Genomic DNA, 26493 nt, shown 5'->3' with positions numbered 1-26493 from the left:
TAACAAGTTAGTGGTGGCTTATCGCCGCCATATAAAGTGTCCACACAGAGCCTCGGCGCAGTACCTGAGTACACAACCTGGAACACCTCCTGGACCCGGTGAAAACACCGGCTTAACTAGTCGAAGATCATGAACTAAAGAGGAAGTAAACAAGGGATTGAAAATGCCGTTCGACCTCGGTAAACCATATGGGTACGGATGACCAGAGTAGCTTTCCTCAGAATAGGTCGTTTGGAAAAATTGGGCAAAAAGATCGGTAATGTTAGCACACCCATGAGGACGTAGGAAGTAGGAGAACCAACTTTATGAGATTTTTTACTAAGACTTGATTTTAAGTTATTTAGACTGGATAATTCTTTGGTAAAGCAAGGGGGCTTTCCAGATCTAGTCGGACAAGAAAGCGGGACACAAGAATCAAAAAATGTGCCAAGAGCATTGTAAAAAATGTTTGTGCCTTTTGTGACATCAGTGCACAAGTACAAAGCGGACCAATCAAAATCCCTAATTAGGTTATTAAGCTTCGCAAACTCGGCTTTACGAAAGCAGCGGACACGTTCAGGTAGTCTACTCGACTGATCCAATATAGTTGTTTCTATATCTAGCGACACCTCGAAAGTAGGATGGTAGGCGTCTTCAGGTAAAGTGAGCGGAAGGGCTTGGGTTAACAAAACTATGATCCGATACAAAGCAGATATCAAGCAATCGACCCAAGGAATTTTTGACTTGAGACAGGGACAGGTCAAGCAAGTCGTCAAAAAAGTCATATCGTGACATGGGCACTAGGTTACTAGACTATTTTACCGAAGACCAAACAGTTCCGTGCAAGTTGAAGTCGCCAAGAACTATCATATGATCTTTATCTGAAACAGCAATTAAAGCGGACAAGTGCTGCTTATAAATTAAAATATTCGAAGAAGGTGGAATGCTGTCATGACATGCTCGTATGTCATGAATATAGCAAAAGCGGGAAAAATCAGCTTATACACACAGGAATTCCAGTTCCTGTTAAACTTGGACTGTGAAGTGTTCCGCCGTAAAGTTAGAGTCCACTGCAATCTGAACCCCTCCTGCACGTCGAGACGAACGGTCTTTCCCAAAAGTTGTGTACCGACCTGCCAAAACCGCGAAATTAAGAATGTCCGGCTTTAACCAAGTTTTGGTAAGCACAATAACGCGGGAAGCAAATGCAACACTATCCCGGAAAAGAATACTGAGCTTACTACGTAAGCTCCTAACATTCTTATATGTTACTAAAAGAGAAGTTAGTTTTTTGAAAGGGTTAAAACAAGGCGGGAAGATAAGGAGGACGATGGCACACTGGATTGATTTTTAAGAGTTAGGGTGGCCTATTTTTCTTCTTAGCCTTGAAATGCTCTGGCCAAAATTTAGCAGAAGAAATGGTGTCAAAATGAGTTGGGGAGACACCTATCTTAAATCTCCCTGGCATAAGAGAAATTTACTTTTCCACCTTTAAACCGACGGCTTTTATTTTGCTAGCTACATCATTAGATGTGAGGTCAGGGGCCAGCCGTGAAACAAAAACTTGTCGTTTTGGTGGGATGGCCACCAGTGGTTTAAGCACCACAGGCCTAGTACCTGTGGTGACAATATCCGGAGGTCCGAAACGTCTACTTACGAGCTTGCGGACACCACGGACACGGATGCTGCAAACGCACTTGGCGATGGCTTTCTCCGAGGCGATGAATTCGGCTACCGAATCTGCATCTGCAAACGAGATCAACTGCTGCACACTTGGAGTGCTCGGAGTCAATTTTTCGGCCGCCAGCGGCTGAGTGCCAGTTGGCACTTGCAGATCCCGCGGAGTGACCCTTTTACGCCTCGGACCCTCATTCAGCAGTTGCAGGCTGCCAAACTGAGACATGGCTAGGAGTGCAAGCCATTACGTTTGGAGATGGCATCACTCATGAGACCCGTAAACCCAGCGTATTTTGCGTGCACTACGCTGTCGCAGCGCCAGCAGGGACTCCTCGGCTGATCATGGAGGATCTCTTTGCGCCAAGTTTTTTTAGCACATACAACACAAAACTCCATAATAAAAATAGCAAATAACACAAAAAAAAATCGAATAATATTTCAAAACAAATAACTATCTAATAGGAGGATAGGAGAACAGTTGCAGTAGCTAATCAGAGAGAGAGAGCTTCTCAAGAGAATGGGAGAGAGTGATAATATAATAAAACCTACTAGACGAGAGCGGGCTGTAACGCAATATAGTGCCTACTCACGGAAACAACACAAACACGACATACTGACGACGAAAAATAAATAGTTTAATAATTTTAGAGGATAGAATAGATAGATAGATAATATAACAGATTTTTAGATTGTAGGCTGGTTAGGAAGCTAATCAAAGTTTATTTACGAAAACACTGGCTGTTTATGCAAAACAAAAGGAAAAAATACGTAGCGCAAAACAAAAACGCGCCTGGTGACTACGAAAGAGAACGATTGAATGAACTCTACTACACTAATGTCTGCTGATGATGCTAAAATCTCCCTTACTCTGATTGGTATTTGAAAACACGATTTCAACTGGATCTAAGTGAACTACTACTATTGTGGTGTTCAACTAATCTTCTTTTTCTGAACCTTCCTAAATGCAAACTTATGACATTTTACCGTTGCGCTCTACATTTATTGGAGTATTGTTCTTGTGTGTGGAGCCCGCAGTATAATGAGCAGCAGGTTGTTATTAAACCCGTGCCCTTGAATTTTCGCCCTACGATACTTAAACTGGGACTCGGGTAGAATCTTGCCACCCTACCGGTCTAGACTAAATCTAATGGACTTACCGTCGTTGCACTATCGCAGAATATGTAATGGGGTAATGTTCGTGCACAAGCTCATTCTCGGGATTGTTGACTCCCAAACTCTCTTGGGTCAGATTGACTTTGCCGTTCCATCTAGACCTACCAGTACTTTTAGGCCAATCCGCTCAGCCATATGTAGATCTAATTATGCTCAAAATGAACCTTTTATGGTTGTATGCCACAACTATAACTCTATAAATCCCTTGTTCAGATCTTGTAAAAATTTGTTGGGCGATGGTGGAAAGCTGAAAGAAATTGATTTAACAGTTCCTGAAGAACTTTTGTATTTTCTTTTGTTATCAAGACACCCCGACGCTCACGAAAATGTCGAGGTAGTAATGGAGACACAGGATTTTCTGCCAAATTTTAACTCTCTAAGAGTAAACCTCCGTAAAGAAGGAGACAGACTCAAGTGAACATCGAGCGCTCGGGTCGTGTGATAAAAATTGGTCGTTGTCCAAAGAAAAGAAATTCGTCACGGACACAAGGCCTCAAAGTGTAGAGCAGAGAACAATCGAGAAAACAACCCGAAAGGGAATAACGAAACCAAAAGAAAACGAGGGGGAACGTTGTGAGTTGCTGCGGACACCGCAACTCTACAGTTATACCCGATACTAAGCCAGTACTCTGCCTCCGGCAGACGCCGCTAATATTTAACGAAACGACAAAGAGTGCGTGCGAGAGAGACAGAAAATAAGTCTGTGCGTGACGTCGGGCGCTGCGTAGCCACTGCAAATTGATTTGTTCCTTTTGGCTATACAAATTATCTGATCTGATCCAGATTCAGCAATCTGATAGATATGGTCGTTAACTATGATTCTGCGTTTTTTAGTTTTCTCGAATCTGCAATATTGTGGATGCAACAGATTTTCGTCCTTTGTGTGGGCGGAAGGGGGTGGAGCGAAATTTTGAGATAAAGGTTTTATAGTGAGATCTAACAGAAGTGCGGATACCAATTTTGGTTACTCTAGCTTTAATAGTCTCTGAGATTTGTGAATATCCCCAGATTTGCATAATTTGCGGGGCTATAATAATAATACGATCCAGTTCAGATTCTGCAGTCTAAAAGATATGGTCGTTCTCTACGATTCTGCGTTTTTGGTTTTCTCGTATCGTCGAAACTGTGGATGCCACAGATTTTCGCACTTTGTGGGGGCGGAAGTGGGCGGGGCAAAGTTTTGAAATATTTTTGTAGCAGTGACATATCACAGAAGTCTGGATCCAAAACATCGTTGCTCTAGCTCTTATAGTCTTTGAGCATTAGGCGCTGAAGGGGACGGACAGACGGACAGACGGACGGACGGATGGACAGACGGACAGACAGACTTGGCTCAATCGACTCGGCTATTGATGCTGATCAAGAATATATATACTTTATAGGGTCGGAAACGATTCCTTCTGGACGTTACACACATCCACTTTTACCACAAATCTAATATACCCCAATACTCATTTTGAGTATCGGGTATAAAAATCGTACTCCGTTTTTAAGTGCGCGAATAAAAAACTTTCTACGAAGAGAGATTGTGGGCCCACGGCTCACTTATGTTGTGATAGGCTCCGATTCTCTGAACTAAGAGAGCACAAAGGGCGAGTTAGTTTAGCGGGAAATAGCTAAAGGGCTGGGCACAGTGGACAGTGTCCTAGCTGATCGGAAAAGATTTCTCAGTTGAGTTCACAAAGAAAAAAGCTTGTACGAGGGAGTAGCAAATAAAAATGAAAGTTGTTTATTGCTTTTCAAAATATTTTTCCCCTGATGATCAATACATTTTCGCATTCGTTCCATCCATCGGTCATAACAGTTTTTCCATTCCTCTTGAGAAACCTCATAAAACATGGTTTTTTAACTCTTTAACTGCTTCTTCGGCGCTCGTAAATTCTTGACCATGCACTTTAATTGCCAAGTCAGGACTGTAGAGCGGATGAGTCATCAATTCGATGTTCCGACTGTTTACAAATTCGAAAAATGTTTCTCGAGATGTGTGAGAGCTGGCATCGTCATGATGGAGAATGATTCGTGTTCGGCAGTTGGTTTTGTGGCCGTGTACCACTCATAATTGACAATCCTACGTTGATCCAGCGGAACAGTATCCACATGGCCCATTCTCCCGAAGAAACAGGCGACCATTTGCTTCGAAGTGCTTCGTGCAAGTACAACTTTTGTTGGATTTGGCTCATCTTGGAACACCCACACAGTCGATTGCTGTTTACTTTCCGGCTCATACGCATGTATCCATGATACATCACCTGTCATGATTTTATAATCCTCTTTTGAAGCACCACGGTCGAACTTTTCAAGCATTTCCTTACTCCAATCGACGCGAGCCTTTTTTTGAGAGATTGATAAGTCCGGGGTCCAACGAGAACAAACCTTTTTTACAACTATGTAAATGTTCATGCAAAGTGGAATGAATTGAAGTGGAACTAATGTGCAAAGATGCCTCTGTCTCACGATATGTCGCATTTCGATCTTGCACTATCAGTTCACGCACACATCGATGTTTTGACGCACAACAACCGATCTTGGACGACCATAAATTATAAAGAAAAATAAGGGCATCGTCATAATGGTTGCAGAAAAACAACACTAATTGTTTTTGTTTGAAAATCAACAAAAGAAATTTTTTAATTATACCAACAAATCCGGTAGCACGATCGTTTCGGACAGTTATGGAAGCCTAAAAAAGTTTATTTGTGACAAATTGATGCACGGTATCAAAGCAAGGAAAACTGCGCAAAACGCATGATTGCGAAACAATTTCAGGTGCAAAAATCAGGTGCAAGCCGCTCAAAAAATGTTCTCGGATTGGAACATACAGACATGGGCGGACCAATGAATAAAAACTCTTTAGGCCTTCGTTCCTAACATTCATCCATGATAAATCGCGAATTGTGTTTTTGTTGATTTTTTAAAGACAAAAGACGAAATCTTAATCGGAAAATTATCGGGCAAGAAATTAGTACTATTGAGAAGCGATAACGGTCGAGAATTTTAAAGATTTCTGGTTGATAATGGGGTGAAAAGACAATTAACCGTGCTCATACCCCGCAGCGTACTACCATATGGCCATTTCAATGAAAAAGTTCATCGAAGAACACAAGTATAAAGTTAACGAGGGGGAACGTTGTGAGTTGCTGCGTACACCGCAACTCTACAGTTATACCCGATACTAAGTCAGTATGGCTCTCCTCCGGCAGACGGCGCTAATATTAAACGAAACGACAAAGAGTGCGTGCGAGAGAGACAGAAAATAAGTCTGTGCGTGACGTCGGGAGCTGCGTAGCCACTGCAAATTGATTTGTTCCTGTTGGCTATAAAAATTATCTGATCTGATCCAGACTCAGCAATCTGATAGATATGGTCATTATCTATGATTCTGCGTTTTTAGTTTTCTCGAATCTGCAATATTGTGGATGCAACAGATTTTCGTCCTTTGTGGGGGCGGAAGGGGGTGGGGCGAAATTTTGAGATATACGTTTTATAGTGAGATCTAACAGAAGTGCGGATACCAAATTTGGTTACTCTAGCTTTAATAGTCTCTGAGATTTGTGGTTGCCCCAGATTTTCGTCCTTTGCGGGGGCGAAAGGGGGTGCGGCGAAATTTTGACACAAAACGGTCAAGGTCCGATATCACAGGAGTGTGGATACCAAATTTGGTTGCTCTAGCTCTTATGGGTTCTGAGATCCTTGAACTCATATTTTGCAATTGGCCATGAAACCGACCATGAAACCTGTGTGTTAGAGTAAGACAGAGCGAGAAAGAATGAAATTTTTTTCGTGATTCTGGCTATAATAATTATACGATCTGGTTCAGATTTTGCACTATAGAATATATAGTCATCTTCTACGAATTTAGTTTTCTCGTATCGTCGAAATTGTGGATGCCACAGATTTTCGCCCTTTGTGGGGGCGGAAGTGGGCGGGGCAAAGTTTTGAAATATTCTTGTAGCAGTGACATATCACAGAAGTCTGGATCCAAAACATCGTTGATCTAGCTCTTATAGTCTTTGAGCACTAGGCGCTGAAGGGGACGGACAGACGGACAGACGGACGGACGGACAGACGGACATGGCTCAATCGACTCGGCTATTGATGCTGATCAAGAATATATATACTTTATGGGGTCGGAAACGATTCCTTCTGGACGTTACACACATCCACTTTTACCAGAAATCTAATATACCCCAATACTCATTTTGAGTATCGGGTATAATAAAATCAAATATCCTTAAAGTTCAACCTAAAACTTTCATGTAAAAACCTTTTCAGATCAGCTAAAAATAATTTGTTCAGTATTTTTTGTCGATCTTTTTAACCAATTTTTCCGAACCACCGACTTTCAGAAATGTAACTCTGGTAAGCTGTGCCAATACTCGTACTGTACTGCGACAATCTGAGCTCTCACATTCAACAGATTTTTTGAGCACTCGCAACATCAAATAAAGGGGTCATCTTCATTGTTGAAAAAAATTTAGTGGTCAACATTTTTCAACGCCGAAAGACGTTGATAAAGCCATGTTTAAAAGATAGCATCTTTGAGTGCCATAAGTGCTGGGGAAACTAGGTTAGATGTTTTAAAGGGGTATTTTTATAGGTAGCGTGTACTTGTCTATAGTTTTTTGTCTAGTTCAATTTGAATTAGTATTTTATAAAGTCTAGTGTAGATTTCTTTAGTGCAAAGCGCGAGCGCAATTAAAAGCTCTCTCTCTCGCTCTTAGCGCATTCACCCCGCTTTGACACCGAAGGATAGCTAGGCTTATAGATCGAATTGTGAAAAATATAATTTATTCGTTGAAATTGGTTGACATGATAAACAAACATGTTAAAAAAACTGGTTTTGAATTATTCAGCATTCAGAATCATTTTGTACCCACCGAAGGTAGTTTTTTATTGTTATATACTATATAAAAAAAAATATATATAAAAATATATATAGAAACCATCGTAATTCCTTTTTTATAAAAATGTAGTAAGCAAAAAATTAAAAAGCTATATCCAAGTAATCTTCCATTTCTAAAGCTTTCCAACTCCAACTCAGCCTTTTTTATATTTTTTTATTATTATTATTATAATTAGTTTAATTTTTTAATTTTATTTTTGATTATAAAATAATATCACTGACACAAATTATTTTGTTACTGTTACTATTAGAGCAACTTATACAACAGTCACATGAAAAATTACGATCAAGGTTGAAGAATTTGGAGGGGGATATTATTTCCTTCAATTATCTGTCCAGGTTTCTAGGATATAGGTCCTCTTAGATTATAGACTGGGTGTATTCTGGCCAGCCTACGCCGGTATCTGGCTCTCGCAAGACGCACTGCCAGTACATTGGGGTGGCTTCTGGGCTTACAAATATGGCTCTTTATTTATATGTTTGTTATATGTTTTTGCTAATGACAATACAAAATAGTTCGCGCCTAACATATTTCAAATCCTATTTTAAATTTTAAATCGTTCAAGATCAAGAAAGACACAAATACATCAGAAATAATACAAAATGGAGAGAGCAAAAACTGGTGGTGGTGAGTTTAATTAATATTTATATGTATGTATTTGTTTTTAGTTTAGTATAATATTTAGTGTTTACTATTTTCGAGCCATATATGGAATATTTTGTTATAAACATTTGGCATGATAACATGGCGGATTTGAGGGGAGCCTGGAAGAATTACATTGATGTCGACCAGGACAGATCCAATGAAGCCCTAGATTTTTTTCTGCGGCCTAGGCGACCCACCAAAGCAACAAAACAAGACAACCTTCTGGAGCAGCAGAAATTACAGGAGGAGCACCAGAAAACCAAGCAAGAGATACTCTAGTAAATGGCAAGCAGCCAAAGCCAACCCAACTTCCAAACAGAGCTGCTGCAATGTTCAAAGAGCATTGTATAATTATGTATCGCCAATTTATGAATTTCCACTTCTGAAATATCATGATTCAGAAAATAGACCTGAAAGTTGCAGTACTTATATGGTACATGATATGCTTTCATGCAACCGTTACTCGATATAACTTGTGAGAGGTAGTTTTCAACATATCCTCGCCTTCTGCCTTCCGGGCCATACAAAAAATCTTTCTACGACAATATATATTTTTTTAATTTGTACATATCCTGATTATCAATGATTAAAATATTATAGAAAATATGTTCAAAATTTATTTCAAAATGTTATACATACCAGCTCTGACCACAACATCTTTGGATATAATGGTTCCAACACTGTTACTTGCAGTACAACGATAGATTGACCAATGTACATCCTGACGAAACTCTTCAGCAGCAAAGGGTTGAAAATATAGGGAGCTATTAGCCAATATATGACGAGCCTAGAAGAAACATAAGCCGAATAACGACAGAGTAAAATATAACATTAAGGTATCGAAGTCGTTAACTCTTATTCATCTAGGCCAACATACAATTTTTAATTAAATGCAATTTTTTTAAATTTTACGCTCGGAAGCAGATATATTTGCTTCAGTTTCGCCAACTAGCTTACACTTAAGCCTTTCAGAATTCATACTAAAATCTACTATGTATGTAACGAGTGAGCGTCAATGTATCTGTGGCCCTTACAAGCATGATCCGCCCGCTGTCCACCCAGTTTCAAGTGGTGATAGAACATAACTACCAAAATCTCCCACTCTTTACATTTACCAACAAATCAATCTGTTGCGAACAGCTACATATACCAACAAGACAGAGATATATGTGCAAATACAAATAAACATTTCACACTATTTTAGCATTCACTCTAAAATCTACTCTGGGTTCAACGAGTATGTTTTTGTCTTTGTCAATGTGCTCGCTATGACACAAACAGCTAAAGAAAAGCTCAAATGTAGTCGAACTAGTAGAAAAGGGCGATAAACTGTCGGACTTTGGTCATTCGCGAGCTGTAAGACTCAAACTAACCTCATTCCAATTCCACACCATTATTACATACCACTTATGTCCTGTCATACTGGTAAAAGTTAATGACTCTTTCAAGTTTGCCCCCCTCACACATGTGATTCCTTAAATACCACATTATTACAAATACAACTTAACTTAATTGAAAGACTAATCAAAAATAAAAATATTATCGTTAACTACTGACACTAGGCATAAGCAACCGAATCGCGGTTGCATCGAAAGCAAAGAAAAGCTAATGTAATTTACCATTGCATTCACTGCGTGAAAAGGTAAGCCCTGGATTGGGATGTCATTAGAAATCTACTTGAATCTACTAATATATAGTGCGTAAATAGATTTTGTTTGTTTTATGAGTTTTCCCATTTTCCAGAAAACGAATTGCTGTATCGCTTTAAATTTGTGAAATACATTGGTTACAACAAATTTTATTAATATTTAGATTTATGATAGTTTTTTTTTGAATCATGGAAAGTATTGTATTTTAGTCTTGCTAAATTATAAAAATCGTTCTGTGGGGGCCTCAGCGTTTAAATCAAACAGAACATTTTCAGAAAAAAACCGATGATGGACCGCGATCACGAATTTGCGTGTAGAAACTATCTGGGGGTCAACCAAGCAAGCTCTTTATTAACTGAATTTTAAAGCTTTACTTTTGCCCATACAAAATGAAAATATTTGGCATATCTGTTAGATATGGTCATTGACTTGATTACACGAAAATATGGCGAGTTTGTCTACAAAGAGATCGGGACTTGTAAACAGGCAAGGCCTCAGCTCGATGTTTTCTTGAAGTACGCCAAGGTGGAACTTACTCCACCAACGCCAGCTGATATTCCAGTGTTGGCCAGTGCTGAGCCAGCTACTAACCGGATTGCATTCTTAAGCCTCAACACATACAGCCCATACTCGACCGACTTCAGCGCCTCGTTCTCCGATTAGACGACGAAAGGGTACGCAGCTTGGATGAATATGACCTGCAGGACTGTTGTAATCAGTGACGGAGCTGCAATTACATTTTTTTTGGTAAACGACCGATTGGAGGAGCAGGATTTTCAAGTTATTAGTAGCGAGTTGCCTGGTCAGTTTGCTTCCGCCGTGCTTACATTGGGGACTATTCTTCAGCGTGAGTTGGGCAAGCGGTCTCAGCCCACGCATTGTTCCACGTTTCGAATGAACCCAAGTGAATCCATTATGTACATAGCCCATCGATTGCGCCACAGCTGCAGCTACCCAAGTTCAGCGGATCCTATACAGAGTGGAAAAGCTTCTATTCCATGTTCACAGCTGGCATTGACAATGAAGCCGAGCTATGACAATTCTAGGTCCACATCGGTGGCAACTAATCAAAATTTATCAGGCTGCGTTCTTTGCACTGACAGCGCTCACGATGTCTAGTAAGTTTTAAAGCGCCTTCATACAAAAGCCAAGCATCATTCCCTGTGAGTCAACTGTCTTTTACTGTCGTAGTATTTTACTTTATTCAATTTGCATATATTTGCAGATACCTATATCTGAAGCAAGCCGTTTTAATTTGGTTAATCAAAAGATGAAGAAGATTATCCCGGCGGTGATAAGTGTGATTAACCAAGCTTCAGGAACGTTAAGGTTCTTGTAGGAGCCGGTTTTAACACCATTGACCATTTTGCCAATGCTCTGACAAATTGCTGGAATATCAGCTGGCGTTGGTGGAGTTAGTTCCAGCTTGGCGTACTTCAAGAAACAAACATCGAGCTGAGGCCTTACCTGTTTAAAAGTCCCGATCTCTTTGTAGACAAACTCGCCATATTTTCGTGTAATCAAGTCAATGCGCGATGAAACAGAGAATATCTGTCGAGTCTTAAAACTGGACAACGATTAAGTCAGACACCATACTCTACTGCATTTCAGTAACTATAAAGCTGGAAACTGCAGCCCAATTGCAATCAGTGCCACTTTATCTCTATTTACACTCTCGCTCGTCGGAATACTCAACTTTCATCACTGCTATTGTAGCATCTAACTTAATCGATCTTCAGCCAAGCTTCGGAATTGACTATCAAATTCAGAAAACTCGCTTGGGATGGGTCATGTTGATGGAGGTTGTTTCCGTTTAAAGCGGTCTTCTTTGATGGTTTCTCGCGCTCGGGCCGTAGCTGCTGAGGATAATTATTCATAGGAGAGACGTGAGGTACTGCTTGCCTGCTGTATTCGACAGAGTTCGGGGTGAGGACAGGGAAACTTTATTTTAGCTATTTCTGATCAACTTTTATTTTCGTTTTCGACGCTACGTTTTTTCAACCATATCTCCGTTCTAAGACCCTCTCGGCCTAACTGATACTGTAATTACAAAATCAAAAATCTTTCTCCAGCGTTTTTTAATTTATGTCACTTACTTTGTGCCAAATTTCTTGTTGCTCCATTGAAGACATTTTCTGTATTTTAGTGGCAGCACACGCTTATTTTCTGTCTCCCTCTTACATCGTCACTGCGTACGCCCTTTGGCCGACGGGAGCCATACAGACTGAGTGGTATAAATGTTGAGTCGCGGGCTTAACTGCAACTCACAACACAACTCACAACTTTCCCCTTCGATCGACTTCGAATTAGGATGCCGGTTGGAGCTTTGTAGAGCGGAGTTGCTGGCTAGGCTCATATCTGAGATAGCCGAAATTAGTGTTTTCAAGGGAAGGTGTAACCGCTGGTATGATTCTGCTGTTGCCATTTATTGGATTCGGGACAAGACGTCAAGATTCAATATATTTGTCGCAAGTAGAATGACAACAAATTATTAAATTTTCCAACATTTTTAAACCCAGCTGACATTCTCCCGCGAGGGGCCTTTCTGACTGAGCTGAACAAGTCACCTATTTGGGTTAATGGACCTTCTTTGCGGCTCCTTAGATGACTGGCCTGGTTCTTCTGGTAAAGTCGTCCAACATGGAAATTGTGGCAAATTCCAAGAATGCGACCTTGTTTGCTGTCTTTCAACGCGTTTTCGGATAATCTCACATGTTTTGCAACCGGACATCCCAAAAAAAAAATAAAAATGTGGAATCCACAATTTTGAAGATACAAGAAAATCAAACATAGACTCGTTGATAAACACCAAGTCTAGCCGACTGTCGCATTTCCTACAACTGTCTCTGTTTGTGATTCCAGCCAGGCAATGGCACGTTAATATTCCCACTAATAATCTGCAGTCCTTCCGTGGTAGGTGCAGCAGGTAGTGGCTGAGTTTGTCAGTGCAGTCCTTGCACATGATTTTCGATGTTCTGCAGGCGGTGGTACTCCTCCACCTACTTTCGGGTTGTGATCCGGCCTGCTTTTCTAGATCGCTTTGCAGCGTTCCAAGGGAGACAGGCACGTTCTCGGTTCTCGTATTCGCCAGCCCGATGCCTTCCTTAGCTAGTACGTCCGCCGTCTCGTTTCCTTCGATGCCCTGGTGGCTGGGAATCCAGTAGATCCGCACTGACTTTGTCGTATTAGGGTATCTAGTGCCTCCCTGCTTGCCAAGACATTTCTGGAACTGACTGCGGACGACTGCATGCATCTTATCGCCCCTTGGCTGTCGACGAATAGGTTGACCGCATCGTGTGCTCTTTCAGTGAGAAGGGCGACCTCTGCTGCTTTCCTGATGGCAAAAACCTCTGCCTGGAATGCTACGACCAGACGACCAGAACTTGTCGAAAAAACAATGGGGCTTCGAACCTTTTTACTGCATATTTTTCTTAGTTAGGTATTGTTAAAACTTTTTAAAAACTGATATTTATTAAACGACTGCAAAAAAACGGTTTTAAAAATTTTAAAAAAATTTGTAGTGTAATTTGTCGGAAAGAAAAATGAGCGCAATGTCGCACAGGTTTGATTCTGTCGAGCAAATCAATATTTTTCATTCAGGCCCGAGATTTTACAGACAGCATCTTATATACAAATGATATTTATGCATACCTTAAAAATTGATGAAATAGGATTATTTTCTTTATCGAGCCACTGAATATTTGGCGGGGGGTTTCCATTAGCAGCACAATCCACCGTGTTTCCCGCATTGTTCATAAATTCGATTCTACCAGGAGGTTCGATGGAGAAACTTGGTCCTTGAGTATCGAAAAAGCTTGAGATATCTAGAAATGTTAAACAATATAAACAATTCATTTTTCGTTATATTTTTTTTATCTATCTGCAACAACTTCAAAATACAAGTTCAAATAATAACAACAAAATCAATATTTTTTACTCCACGAATAAAACCGAATTTTCCTGATAGATTCGGGATTTTAAAATTGTTTTAATGAATTATGATGTATGTATACTTGTTACAATTGATATGTGTAACACCCAGAAGAAAGCGTTTCCGTTATATATGTATATTCTTGATCAGCATCAAGCGTGGACACGCCGCGCACTCTTTGCCGTGCATTATGTGCGCCCTCTGGTGTAGGGGAGCCATACTGACTTAGTATTAATGTCACACCGTTGCCGTTTCAAAACTTTGCCCCACCCCTTTCCGCCCACACAAAGGACGAAAATCTGTTGCATCCACAATATTGCAGATTCGAGAAAACTAAAAAACGCAGAATCATAGTTAACGACCATATCTATCAGATTGCTGAATCTGGATCAGATCAGATAATTTGTATAGCCAAAAGGAACAAATCAATTTGCAGTGGCTACGCAGCGCCCGACGTCACGCTCAGACTGATTTTCTGTCTCTCTCGCACGCACTCTTTGTCGTTTCGTTTAATATTAGCGCCGTCTGCCGGAGGAGAGCCATACTGGCTTAGTATCGGGTATAACTGTAGAGTTGCGGTGTCCGCAGCAACTCACAACGTTCCCCCGTGTTTTGTAATGTTTTCTTAGAGGTAGTGCTTTTTTTACATAATATCTTACATCTGGTTATAAGGACTTTTAAATTCTGAAAATGTAAAAAATAGAGCTGCAAACTATAACATTTTTTTGTGCTAGAGTCGAAAAAAATTGTTCCTGAGTTCCGGCCTACCGGAGGCCTCAGGACGGATCGCGCATTGCGGATAGCGATCGGCCTAATACGATCATTCTCTATGATTGTGCGTTTTTAGTTTTCGTATCTTTAATATTATGGATGCAACAGATTTTTGTCCTTTGTGGGAACGGCAGGGGTGGGGCGAAATTTTGAGATTTACGTTTTATAGTGAGATCTAACAGGAGTGTGGATACCAAATGTAGTTACTCTAGCTTTAATAGTCTCTGAGATTTGTGGATGCCCCAGATTTACGTCCTTTGCCGGGGCGGAAGGGAGTATGGAAAAATTTTGAGATATAAAGGTCAAGGACCGATATCACAGGAGTGTGGATACCAAATTTGGTTGCTCTAGCTTTTGTAGTCTCTGAGATCCTTGAACTCATATTTTGCAATAGGCAAAACCGACCAAGAAACCTGTGTGTTAGAGAGAGACAGAGCGAGAAAGAATGAAATTGTTTTCTCGATTCTGGCTATAATAATTATACGATCTGGTTCAGACTTTGCGTTCTATAGGATATAATCATCATTTACGATTCGGCGTTTTTAGTTTTCTCGTATCGTCGAAATTGTGGATGCCACAGATTTTCGCCCTTTATGGGGGCGGAAGTGGGCGGGGAAAAATTTTGAAGTATAAACCGTGACATATTACAGAAGTCTGGATATAAAATATCGTTGCTCTAGCTCTTATAGTCTTTGAGCACTATGCGCTGAAGGGGACGGACAGACGGACAGGGCTCAATCGACTCGGCTATTCATGCTGTTCAAGATATATATATATAGTTAAATATGCGACACTGCAGTTTACGTTTTAAAAAAAATTTTATTCTTTCACTTAAACTTAGTATACATTGATTAGTTATTTCCCCGACGACGACTGATGTCCGATGTCTTGAATGGAATTAACTTTTGTTGAATTCTCCGACGGTGTTGCGATTGACGTTTGTCTTGAACAGAACTGATTTGCCTTCTTAAATGTAGACTATTTATATCATGATGCTCGGCTTGGGATTCGGATTTGGATTCGGCTTCGGAGATGGAGTACGTGACTCGATCGATATGTGGGAAAGGCGGCTTTTGATGAAAGGCTTCCGCTGCATATGATCGGTGTTGCATTACTTGGGGGTGGCTGAGAATAGGGCCTCTGATTGGTCAGCTACGATGGCGTGGTTCTTGAGAATCGTTTGGTAATTGATCTCTGAAGAGTGGCGTGATTCTAATGCGGCTGGATTTTAGTGCGGCTGGATTCTAGTGCGGCATCTATTGTTTTATGTTCCACTTCTAGCTTAGGGTGTTTGTTTACATTGCCTGCAATCGGCTACGCGTGTTCATTTGAAGCGTGAGATTGTTTATGGGGTTTCGAAGCTGAGAGTGTCGGATTGTTTATAGTATTATGGGTGCAGGGTAATAGACATAGACAAGGGTATGCGGAGCATGAACTATAGATATGTCACTCCCCCATTGTTAGATTTAAGCCTGTCCTCAGGCGATTATCCTTGGATATAGTTCAGGGGCGTCTAAAACTGTGCCTGCTGGGGATTCTTCGTCTTCGTCTAAGGATGTTTCTATGTGCGGGTCGGTTTTAGGCTTATTGCTTTTACTTAGATTAAACAATTTGTAGCTTAATCCTATTATGATTATGACAAATAGTAGTATTAAGCTTACATGTAATACATTATTTAATCGCGTATTTTCTATTACGATTTCTTTGGTTTGCAAATAAGACAGTGGTTTAATTTTTGTTACGTTATTGTTGATGTATATGCTCTGTGCAAATTCTGGTATTGAGTTGGATATTAAGAATTCGTTTAATTGTACACTGCAATTATGTATTTTTATTAATGCGTTACCTTCTACTTTTATTTCTTGGTTTAGGCAATCTTGGTTTAATAAGGTTTTTGGTAGTTTCCAAGTTAACAATATATTGGGTTCTATGAAACTTATTTGAAAGTTTTGGTGTGCTTTGGTGTATGGACATTTTGTTTCTACTTGTTTGACTATTCCTGAAATACATTCGTCAATTATTTTTCGTTTTGATACTTTTTCATATACCTCGTTTTCTAGAATGTAATAATTGTTTTGCGTTAGGTCAGTGAGGATGTTATTATCTTCATCTGGATATGGAACAATTTTAACTATAGGAATATTTATGATCTCTCGTGGGATGTTGGAAATTATTAGTATTTCGTTAGTGTCTGATTTCAACCAAGTAGTTGTTTTGATATTTAATAATTTCTCTGAATCGATGTGTTTCAGGTAATCCTGCCTCAATAATTTTGGATTAAAGATACCTAATCTTGTTAGCTGCATGCTTAATTCAATATCCTCTATATACTCAGTAAAATGTTGAAGGTTAAATATTAATATTTCTAGTTGCTTATTTTTGTCATTATCTTTGTTTAATTTATTGACAACTTCTATGCCGGAATTTACTGCTTTCATTACTAAGTTTAATTCGTTAACTTGAACACTGTGGCTAGCCAGATTGTCTAATTTCCCCTCTAATTCGACCTTATCATCTTGATCTAACGTTCCAAATAGATATTTATATATTGTGCCTACTGCATTTATAAGGCCTATTCTGTTTCTTTTGGCTATTTTTATGCCGTTGAATTCACGTTGCAATTTCTCGACTAAATATTGAACTTGGATTTCGTTATCAAATTGGGTTGCCTGTTCTAGTAAACTCTGATATGTTTCATCTGTTTTTGTTATATTAATTGTTAGATAGTGGTATTCATAATTAATGGGTATGTTAATGGTATTTGTTTTGAATATGAGATATCCACACAATTATTAGTTATTGATCTGAATTATGAAGTCTAGTGTAAGTTAGGCTAGGACAAAGCGGGAGCGCAATAAAAGCTCGCTCTCTCGCTCTTGGCGAATTCGCCCCGTTTTGCCACCGTAGGTTAGCTAGAGTAAGAGATTTGAATTGTGAAGAAAATATAGTTGTTCGCCAACCTTGAATTAGATCGAGCGTATCAATTTTTTCGCCTCGCCAAATAAATAATTTAAATTACAGCCACCCAAAGTTTTCGGTAATTTGTAGTAAACTCTGATATGTTTCATCTGTTTTTGTTATATTAATTGTTAGATAGTGGTATTCATAATTAATGGGTATGTTAATGGTATTTGTTTTGAATATGAGATATCCATTCCTTGAGTTGATGGGATCTATCTCTACATTCTGTCCGGTAGACTGTAGGACGGTGAACATTAGTAAGATTATAATCTTAATCATGTTTTAGCTCCGGATTCCCAGTACTCTCTTCGGGTACTCTGCAATTATCGTATTTACTTTTATTAGATTTTTTCTTTCTTTTGAATTTTGGGTGGGTGATTTTTCTCCCTCTATTTTTCTCTTCAAAGTGCTTTTCGTCTACCTGCCTAATTTCCCCTGTTCTTTTGAACGGGTTGGTTGTTTTTGTTTTAACTAGGGGTGCATTCTTGTAGCGTGTGTCTACTTCAAAGTCAATTCGATCGTTATTCAAATGATGGATCTTCCTAACTTTATTCAGTTGGGTGTTATAGTCTTGTAGTCCGGCGTACAGGAAGATATCGGCTGGGGATCTTTTTGTAGTATTATGAACCGTTTTATGGTTATAAGTGTATAGAATTAACTCGAATTTTGTGAGCTTGTTTTCTATGTTATCCTCGCTTGAAATGATTCTTAATTTTTCATTGATCGTTTTATTTAGCCGTTCTACATCAGAAACTCCGTTTTTACTGGTAGTGATTTCGATTTTAACATTTTCCGCATTCAACCATGCTTGCAATGCTGCGCACATAGAGGCTGAATCTTTGTCGGCTTTAATTCCCTGTGGCTTGCCCATTTCGTTAAAGACTTTTATGATGGCTCTCTTTGTTTCTAACCAGTCACGACTCTTAACTTCTACAAGGGTAGCGAATTTAGAATATACATCAATGCATGATAGGAATTGTTGATTGCCTACCAAATAGAAATCCATGATATACTTTTCTCTGATATTTTGTATTTCAGGGGTGATTTCGAAGATTAGATTGGTGTTACGATGCTCTGTTTTAGCAACGTTGCACGTAGGACATTCATTGATAATATTTTGGATTAACTTTTGATAATCGGGGTAGTAGAATTTTCCTTTAAACCAATTAGTGGTCTTTTCGATACCTGGGTGAAGTAGCTCTTTATGATTCTTCGATATTTGTTCTTTGAATTCGGAGTAGTTCGGAATATCTATGAGTTTGGTACTGGATTTAATCAGTTTAGTGAAGTGATTTGGACTGATTATCTCCAGGAATGACCTTTGGAACAGTGGGAAGTCTACTTCATTATAGAAATATAGTGCACTCTTTTTGGTACACACATATTCCTTTATTATATCTTTCGCTAATGACTCTGTCATTTCAGTATATGTGATTTTTATCAGTATCTTGTGGAAATAGTGGGATGTTTCTACCTTATCCTCATTACCTTTAATCAGTTCTATTTGCCTATTATAGTAATTGATTGGTCGCTCTGTAAGTGGAATATAATTTGTATTATCTTCTTGCGCGCTATGGACCGTTGCACAATCACTATTAATGGTTTCCCCGAGTAGGTTTTCATTAATCTTTACTCTTGATAGCGCATCGGCTACATGGTTCTACTTTCCTGGTAAATATTTTATTTTGAATTCAAATTCATTTAATTTGATCTTCCATCGTTGTAGCTTCATATTTGGTTCCTTGATGTTATTCAACCAAATCAAGGGTTTATGATCACTTAATATCTCAAACGTTCTACCAAACAGGTATGATCTGAAATACTTAGTTGCCCAGACTATAGCTAGGAATTCCTTTTCTATTGCTGAATAATTGATTTCATGTTCGTTTAAGGTTCTACTTGCATAGCAAATTGGTTTGTGGTCTTGCGACAACACTGCTCCCAATGCAATGTTAATTGCATCGGTTGTTACCGTGAACATTTTGTTGAAATCTGGGAATGCGAGGATGGGGTCTGAGGTGATAAGTACTTTCAACTTTTGGAAGGCCTCGACGTACTTTTCCTCGGTTGGGTCTATGACTGCTCGTTTCTTTAATTTGAGTGTCATTGGTTTTGCTATATTAGCAAAATTGGGAATGAATTTCCTATAAAATCCGCAGAAACCTATGAATAATTTTATTTTTGTGGTTGTATTGGGTATTGGGAAGTTTATTATATGGACGTTGACATGCAGTGACTGCATCTATCAAGAGGCGATGCAATTACTGCACCGTCAAGTGGCCCGTGTGACACCAGCAGAAGGCTGTTACGCGCGGATCCCAGACAAAACGCAGCCCTCCTCCCGCCCAACCGACCGAGGGGCGCTGCCGCATGACGCGCGGTGCGTAGCCGAACCAAACGCGAGCATGCAGAAAGATAGATATTAGACTAACATTCGAGGAAAATTAGCACTAAACTTATTAAGAAATTAAGCATGCAATAAAATACAAAATACAAATACCACTACAATTACTAATTACTAGAAAGGTGTGTAAGGATTAGTAATTTAATAAGAGGAAGAGAATTAGTGGAGGATATAATATGGTAGAGGGAATTATAATCCGAGCATAAGACCCTAAACGGTTCATGCAAGGAATAATTCGATCTACAAAGTGGAAGGAACAACGGTATAAAGTTTCTAGTCAGTCTAATAGGAATCGTGAAGTTTATGTGGCTCAACAGATCAGGGCTGTCTATGTCACCCCTGATCAAGTTGTGCATAAATATCACACCAAGCATTTTTCTACGGTTAGTCTACTAGAGTAAGATGGGAGTCTTAAACCCGCATCCCAGTTAAGGCCCCGCAGAGCAAAGAGTAAAAAGTTTTTCTGTACTGATTCTATACGGTCCTGGTGTACTTTGTACTGAGGGCACCATACACAGGATCCGTATGCTAAGATCGGACGAACAAGCGAGGTATACAGAGTCTTTGTTATATAGGGGTCGTCAAATTCCTTTGACCATTATAAAACCAAGCACGCCCATGGCCTTATTTATATGTATAGGGGTCTAACATAACACCCAGATCATCCACCAGGGTAATTCTCTCAAGAGAACCCCCAAATAGGGTGTAGGGAGCCAACAAAGGGTTAGAACGATGAAATGTCATAACTTTGCATTTCGAGGCATTAAGGTGTAACAAATTTGCACAACACCATGACTGAAAGCTATTGAGATCGGATTGCAAGCGAGAATGAAATGAAATGTCCTTGTACTGGACACAGAGTTTAACATCATCCGCATACATAAGTACTCGAGAGTATGTTAATACTGAAGGCAAGTCATTAATAAAGAGTGTGAAGAGTAAGGGGCCTAGATGGCTGCCCTGTGGTACTCCCGAAGAAACCTTTACTGGTAAAGAGAGGGAGTTTTTGAAGAGGACTCTTTGAGACCTAGAACAAAGATAGCTAGAAATCCATCTCAGGAGGTTGGGCGGAAACCCTAAAAGGTCAAGTTTATGTGCTAAAAGGGAATGGTTTACAGAGGCGAATGCTTTACTAAAGTCGGTGTAAATAACATCCGTCTGTAAGTTACCTTGAAAGCCTTTAATAATGAAAGAGGTAAACTCTAACAAGTTCGTGGTGTTTGATCGCCGCCTTATAAATCCATGCTGAGTTGGAGATATAAGTGACTTGCAGAGATGTTGCAAGTGCGGAGTTAAAACCTTCTCAAACAATTTGGGAATATCGGATAACTTTGCTATACCTCTATAATTTTTTGCATCAGACTTGCTACCTTTTTTATGGAGAGGAATTATAAACGATTCCTTCCAGATTGGGGGGAAGCAAGAGGAATCAATATTCATTTAACAAGGGACTGAAAATGCCGTTCGACCTCGGTAATCCGTATGGGTACGGTTGACCAGAGTAGCGTTCCTCAGAATAGGTGGTTTGGAAAAACTGGGCAAAAAGATCGGCAATTGCTGATCATTATTTGCCAACGTGTTACAAAATGATAGCGAGGATGGGTGTGCGGACGTTCTACGCTTACTGTTTACGAAGCAGTAAAACTGTTTAGGGTCCTGAGAAAAACGTATCCTGCAACGAGATAGGTAGTTCTTATAGCATTGAGCATTAAGAACTGAAAAGTTTGACCGAGCTATTACATAACGAGAGTGAGAAGTAGGAGAACCCACTTCTTGAAATTTTGTATAAAGTCTTGATTTTAAGTTTTTTAGACTGGATAACTCTTTGGTAAACCAAGGGGGTTTTCCAGATCTAATCGGACAAGAAAGCGGGACACAAGAATCAAAAAATGTGCCAAGAGCATTGTAAAAAATGTTTGTGCCTTTTGTGACATCAGTGCACAAGTACAAAGCGGACCAATCAAAATCCCTAATTAGGTTATTAAGCTTCGCAAACTCGGCTTTACGAAAGCAGCGGACACGTTCAGGTAGTCTACTCGACCGATCCAATACAGTTGGTCCTATGTCTAGCGACACCTCGAAAGTAGGGTGGTAGGCGTCTTCAGGTATAGTGAGCGGAAGGGCTCGGGTTAACAACACTATGGTCGGATCCGATACAAAGCATAGATCAAGCAATCGACCCAAGGAATTTTTCACATGATTGACTTGAGACAGGGACAGGTCAAGCAAGCCGTCAACAAAGTCATGTCGTGACATGGGCACTAGGATACTAGACTCGTTTACCGAAGACCAAACAGTTCCTGGCAAGTTGAAGTCACCAAGAACTATCATACGATCTTTATCAGATAGCGAGGAAGCAACAGCGGTTAAAGCGGACAAGTGCTGCTCATAAATTGAAATATCCGAACAAGTTGGGATATACGAGCAAGTAATGAATATAGCGAAAGCGGGAAGAATCAGTTTTACACACAGGAATTCCAGTTCCTGTTGAGCTTGGACTGTGAAGTGTTCTGACGTGAAGTAAGAGTCCACTGCAATTAGAACCCCTCCTGCACGTCGAGACGAACGGTCCTTTCTAAAAGTTGTGTACCGACCTGCCAAAACCTCGGAACTATGAATGTCCGGCTTTAACCAGGTTTCAGTAAACACAATAACGTGGGAAGCAAATGCAACACTATCCCGGAAAAGAATGCTGAGCTTACTACGCAAGCCTCTTACATTCTGATAGATTACTAAAAGAGAAGTTAGTTTTTTGGAAAGGTTGGAGCAAGACGGGAAGTTGAGGAAGAGGAAGTTGAGGTTGAGGGTGGCACGCTGGAAAGATTTGGAAGCGATATGGGGGGCCTATTCTTCTTCTTAGCCTTAAACTCCTTCACCACCAAATGCTCCGGCCAAAATTTGGTGGAGCAAATGGTGTCAAATTGAGTTGGGGAGATGCTTATCTTAATCGACGCTATCTCCCTGGCATAAGAGAAGTTAAATTTCTCCACCTTTAAACCCACGGCTTTTATTTAGCTTTGAATGAAAGCAGTTACATCATTAGATGTGAGGTCAGGGGCCAGCCGTGAAACAAAAACTTGTCGTTTTGGTGGGACTCCCACCAGTGGTTTAGTCACCGCAGGTCTAGTACCTGTGGTGGCAATATCCGGAGGTCCGGAACGTCTATTTACTGATGGGATCGGGATAGACGGGACAACTAGCGAACGTGCGGACACCACGGACACGGACGCTGCAAACGACTCTTGGCTGCACATTCTCCGAGGCGATGAATTCGGCTACCGAATCTGCATCGCCAGCAGCTTTCGTTGCCTTTGGAGTGGCAAACGAGATCAACTGCTGCACACTTGGAGTGGTCGGAGTCAGTTGCAGGTCCCGCGGAGTGACCTTTTTGCGCCTCGGAGACTCATTCAGCAGTTTTAAACCGCTAAACTGAGCCTCCATGGCTAGGAGCCGATCGTATTGGTTTTTGAAACCAACGGTCAGCTCCTCAAAGCCACTCCGCGTCTGCCTCATGAAAGCCACCATGTCTTTCTCCACCGCACGGCATGCCTCGCAACTGTAATGCAAGCCATTACGTTTGGCTATGGCATCGCTCACGAGGCCAGAAAATCCCGCGCATTTTGCGTGGACTACGCTGTCGCAGAGCCAGCAGGGGACATTTGGCTGATCGTGAGTGAACTGCTTCTTGCAGGTTTTTTTGGCGCAGACCACAGCGAATTCCACTTTTATTTTTATTATTTTTATTATTTAAATATTTTCTTAAGAAAATTTGCAAAGAAAAATTAAAATCAAAAAAAATTAAAAATTTCCAAAACAAATTGGTATCAGACCAATGTGCCAGACAACGCTCAAAGCGGAATTGGTAAGAAAAAAAGAGAGCAGAGTGGAGAGCGGTTATAGCGAGAGCTACTAGACAGAGAGCTCTATTGCTCAGAAAGTTGAAAGAGCGAGAGAGAAAGAACAGTTATTGAGGTTGAGGTGATAGCGAGAGAGTGATAAGACAACAAAAGCTACCAGACGAGAGCGGACTGCAATGCAATACTCACTCACTGCAACAACACAACACAAGCCGACGCCGAAAAATAAAAAGTTAAATAATATTTTAACACAAATCAAAAGGCATGCACTCGCGTAAATGAATAGGTTTCCAGATTGTTGTCTGGTTAGAAAGTATATTTAGAATTTAGTTAGGAAAACTCCGGCTGTTTATTCGAAACAAAAGGAAAAAATGCGGAGCGCAAAACAAAAACACGTCTGATCACTACGAAAGAGAACGGATTATATGGTGGATATTTTCTTTGGATTAGGAACTATGCCGTTAGTTGTTACTACATGGCCTAGGAATTCCGTTTCTTTCTTAAGGAATTCACACTTATCCATTTGAAGTTTGAGGTTTGCATCTCTCAACTTTCCAAAGACCCTTTTAAGAGACAACAAATGTTCTTCCAATGATGTGGAATAGATAATGATGTCGTCTAGATACACAAGGCAATCTTTGAAAATTAAATCTTCTAACAGATTGTTCATGCATCTTTGGAATGTGGCGGGGGCAGTGGTTAGCCCTAAAGGCATACGAGTGAACTCGTAATGATCATGCTTCGTGGAGAAAGCTGTTTTTGGGATCGAGCTAGGTTCCATGGGAATTTGATGGAATCCCTTAGCTAAATCGATCGTTGTAAAATATTGGCACCTACATAGTTTATATAGGATTTCGTCCATTCTGGGTGTAGCAAATTTGTCCTTGATTGTCACCTCTACTACCATACGATATTTCTGCTTTCCTGAAGCATCTATCTTCTTTGGTATCATAGCAATGGGTGCACAATAGGGAGAATTCGACTTACGAATAATTCCCTGTCTAATCATATCTTTGATTTGTTGGGTCACTTCCTGATCGTGTATTTGAGCATATTTATATGGGTTTTAATTTCGTGCTTTATAGTACTAGTGAAGGTCAAAATGTCACCTTCTTTATACTGCACGTCCTTAAATTCATAGAGAACTTTCTTTAGTTTCTCCTTTTCTCCGTCATTTAAATGTTCCAACCTTAGCTGGTTACATTCCCTTAATTCATTCTCTAATCCGGAAGCGAATTATTGCTCTCCTTCAGTAGATGGGTCAAGGCACTTAGGTGTAGTTATATCTTACTTTGAAGATGACTTATCACCTTTGTGTGCGGTCTTGCCGTCGGCAATTGCTTCTTCACTTTGGATGATGGGGTATGACCTTTCTCCTAACGTTACCGTTTCATTTCGGTAATCGATGACGGCTTTGCTGGCCATCAAATATTCTCTGCCTAAGAGTATGTCATAATTTTCGGACAGTTTTTGGTTGCATTACGTGTAATGCTCTGAGTCAGACGGACGGGTCCATTGATGGTATGGAAGGTAAGTTTGTCGCTATTGACTTTGGAATCTGTATAGTTTTCTTTTATTATATTTATTGACGATCCCGAGTCCGCGATACCTCTTAATTTTTTATTATTTACGATTATTTCTATATATGGTCCTCCTCGATTTCTTCCGAGGCACTCTGCTGAAAATTTACATCCATTTTCATATGTCCACTTTGGCTTTCCCTAGATCGTTTGACTAGCTGATTCGGTGCACTGCTACCTGCCTGAGTCTGGTTGATTTGATAGTTAGTGGGATTCTGTACTCTGCCCTGGTTTAAGAAATTTCTAAATTCATTAAATAATCCTTTATTATTTACTGCATTATTTCGATTCGATCCATGATTATTTCTGGAAGTACTTGAGTTTTGATTGTTATAATCGTTACTACTATAGTAATAAGTTCCAAAGTTCCTACGATTGTTATTTCCGTTTCTTGAGTGTTCGTGATTCTTGTTATCATTTACGAAATTTTCGAAGATTCCTAACTCTTGAGCTGATTTTTCTAGTTTAGCCATAGTAGAAATGTGTTTCTTTGCTAAGATATAAACAGTCTATTGGGTAGAGCATCTTCTATGGTATGTCTGGTGGCATTTTCCAGAGCGTTTTTAAAGATTATCTTATTTTCTGCGCTAGTTTCCAGATTTAGTTTGCTTATTATAACATTGGACTTAATTTCTAGTTCCTCTATGAACTTTCGAATACTCCCATTGAATTTGGTATCGTGTAATTGTTGTAGTAGCGTCTCGTATGGAGTGTGGTTGTTGAATTTGCTGATTAGGGCTGCCTTTAGATCACTCCAGGTGTTGGGTTGAAGGCTCTGTGATAAAAGTTGTGCTCGTCCGCACAGTTGACCCTCAGTGGCTCCGTACATGATGCTTTGTTGTCTGCGGTCTTCTGTTGGGTACAATCCGGAGATGTACTCAATCCTGCTTATGAACGAACTTAGACGTTCTTAGCATCCGTCGTATGGTGAAATTAGTCAATCAGGCAAATTCCACCATACG

General features: G+C 40.0%; 1 protein-coding gene and 3 long non-coding RNA genes across 4 annotated transcripts in view; 1 reads left to right on the top strand and 3 right to left on the bottom strand.

Moving 5' to 3' along the window:
- The window catches only part of LOC6899595 (Down syndrome cell adhesion molecule-like protein Dscam2), a 139795-nt gene that overhangs the window by 74888 nt on the left and 38414 nt on the right, over positions 1–26493 (bottom strand). The window contains 2 exon segments of the mRNA XM_033380836.1: positions 9018–9165; positions 13679–13851. Of these exon segments, the coding sequence (XP_033236727.1) occupies positions 9018–9165; positions 13679–13851 (321 nt within the window).
- LOC117184229 (uncharacterized) lies at positions 10351–11127 on the bottom strand. The gene is made up of 2 exons (XR_004469513.1): positions 10855–11127; positions 10351–10754 (listed from the first exon to the last, which is right to left on the bottom strand). It is a non-coding gene; the product is annotated as an uncharacterized lncRNA (long non-coding RNA).
- Positions 11099–11673, top strand: LOC117184231 (uncharacterized). Its single transcript, XR_004469515.1, has 2 exons — positions 11099–11190; positions 11253–11673. It is a non-coding gene; the product is annotated as an uncharacterized lncRNA (long non-coding RNA).
- On the bottom strand, positions 11524–13150 carry LOC117184233 (uncharacterized). Its single transcript, XR_004469517.1, has 2 exons — positions 12124–13150; positions 11524–12067 (listed from the first exon to the last, which is right to left on the bottom strand). It is a non-coding gene; the product is annotated as an uncharacterized lncRNA (long non-coding RNA).

Source organism: Drosophila pseudoobscura, chromosome 4 (genome assembly GCF_009870125.1).
Source record: "Drosophila pseudoobscura strain MV-25-SWS-2005 chromosome 4, UCI_Dpse_MV25, whole genome shotgun sequence".
Classification (NCBI taxonomy): domain Eukaryota; kingdom Metazoa; phylum Arthropoda; class Insecta; order Diptera; family Drosophilidae; genus Drosophila; species Drosophila pseudoobscura.
Note: the sequence above shows the minus strand (reverse complement) of the source record. Positions and strands in the feature narration are given on the sequence as shown.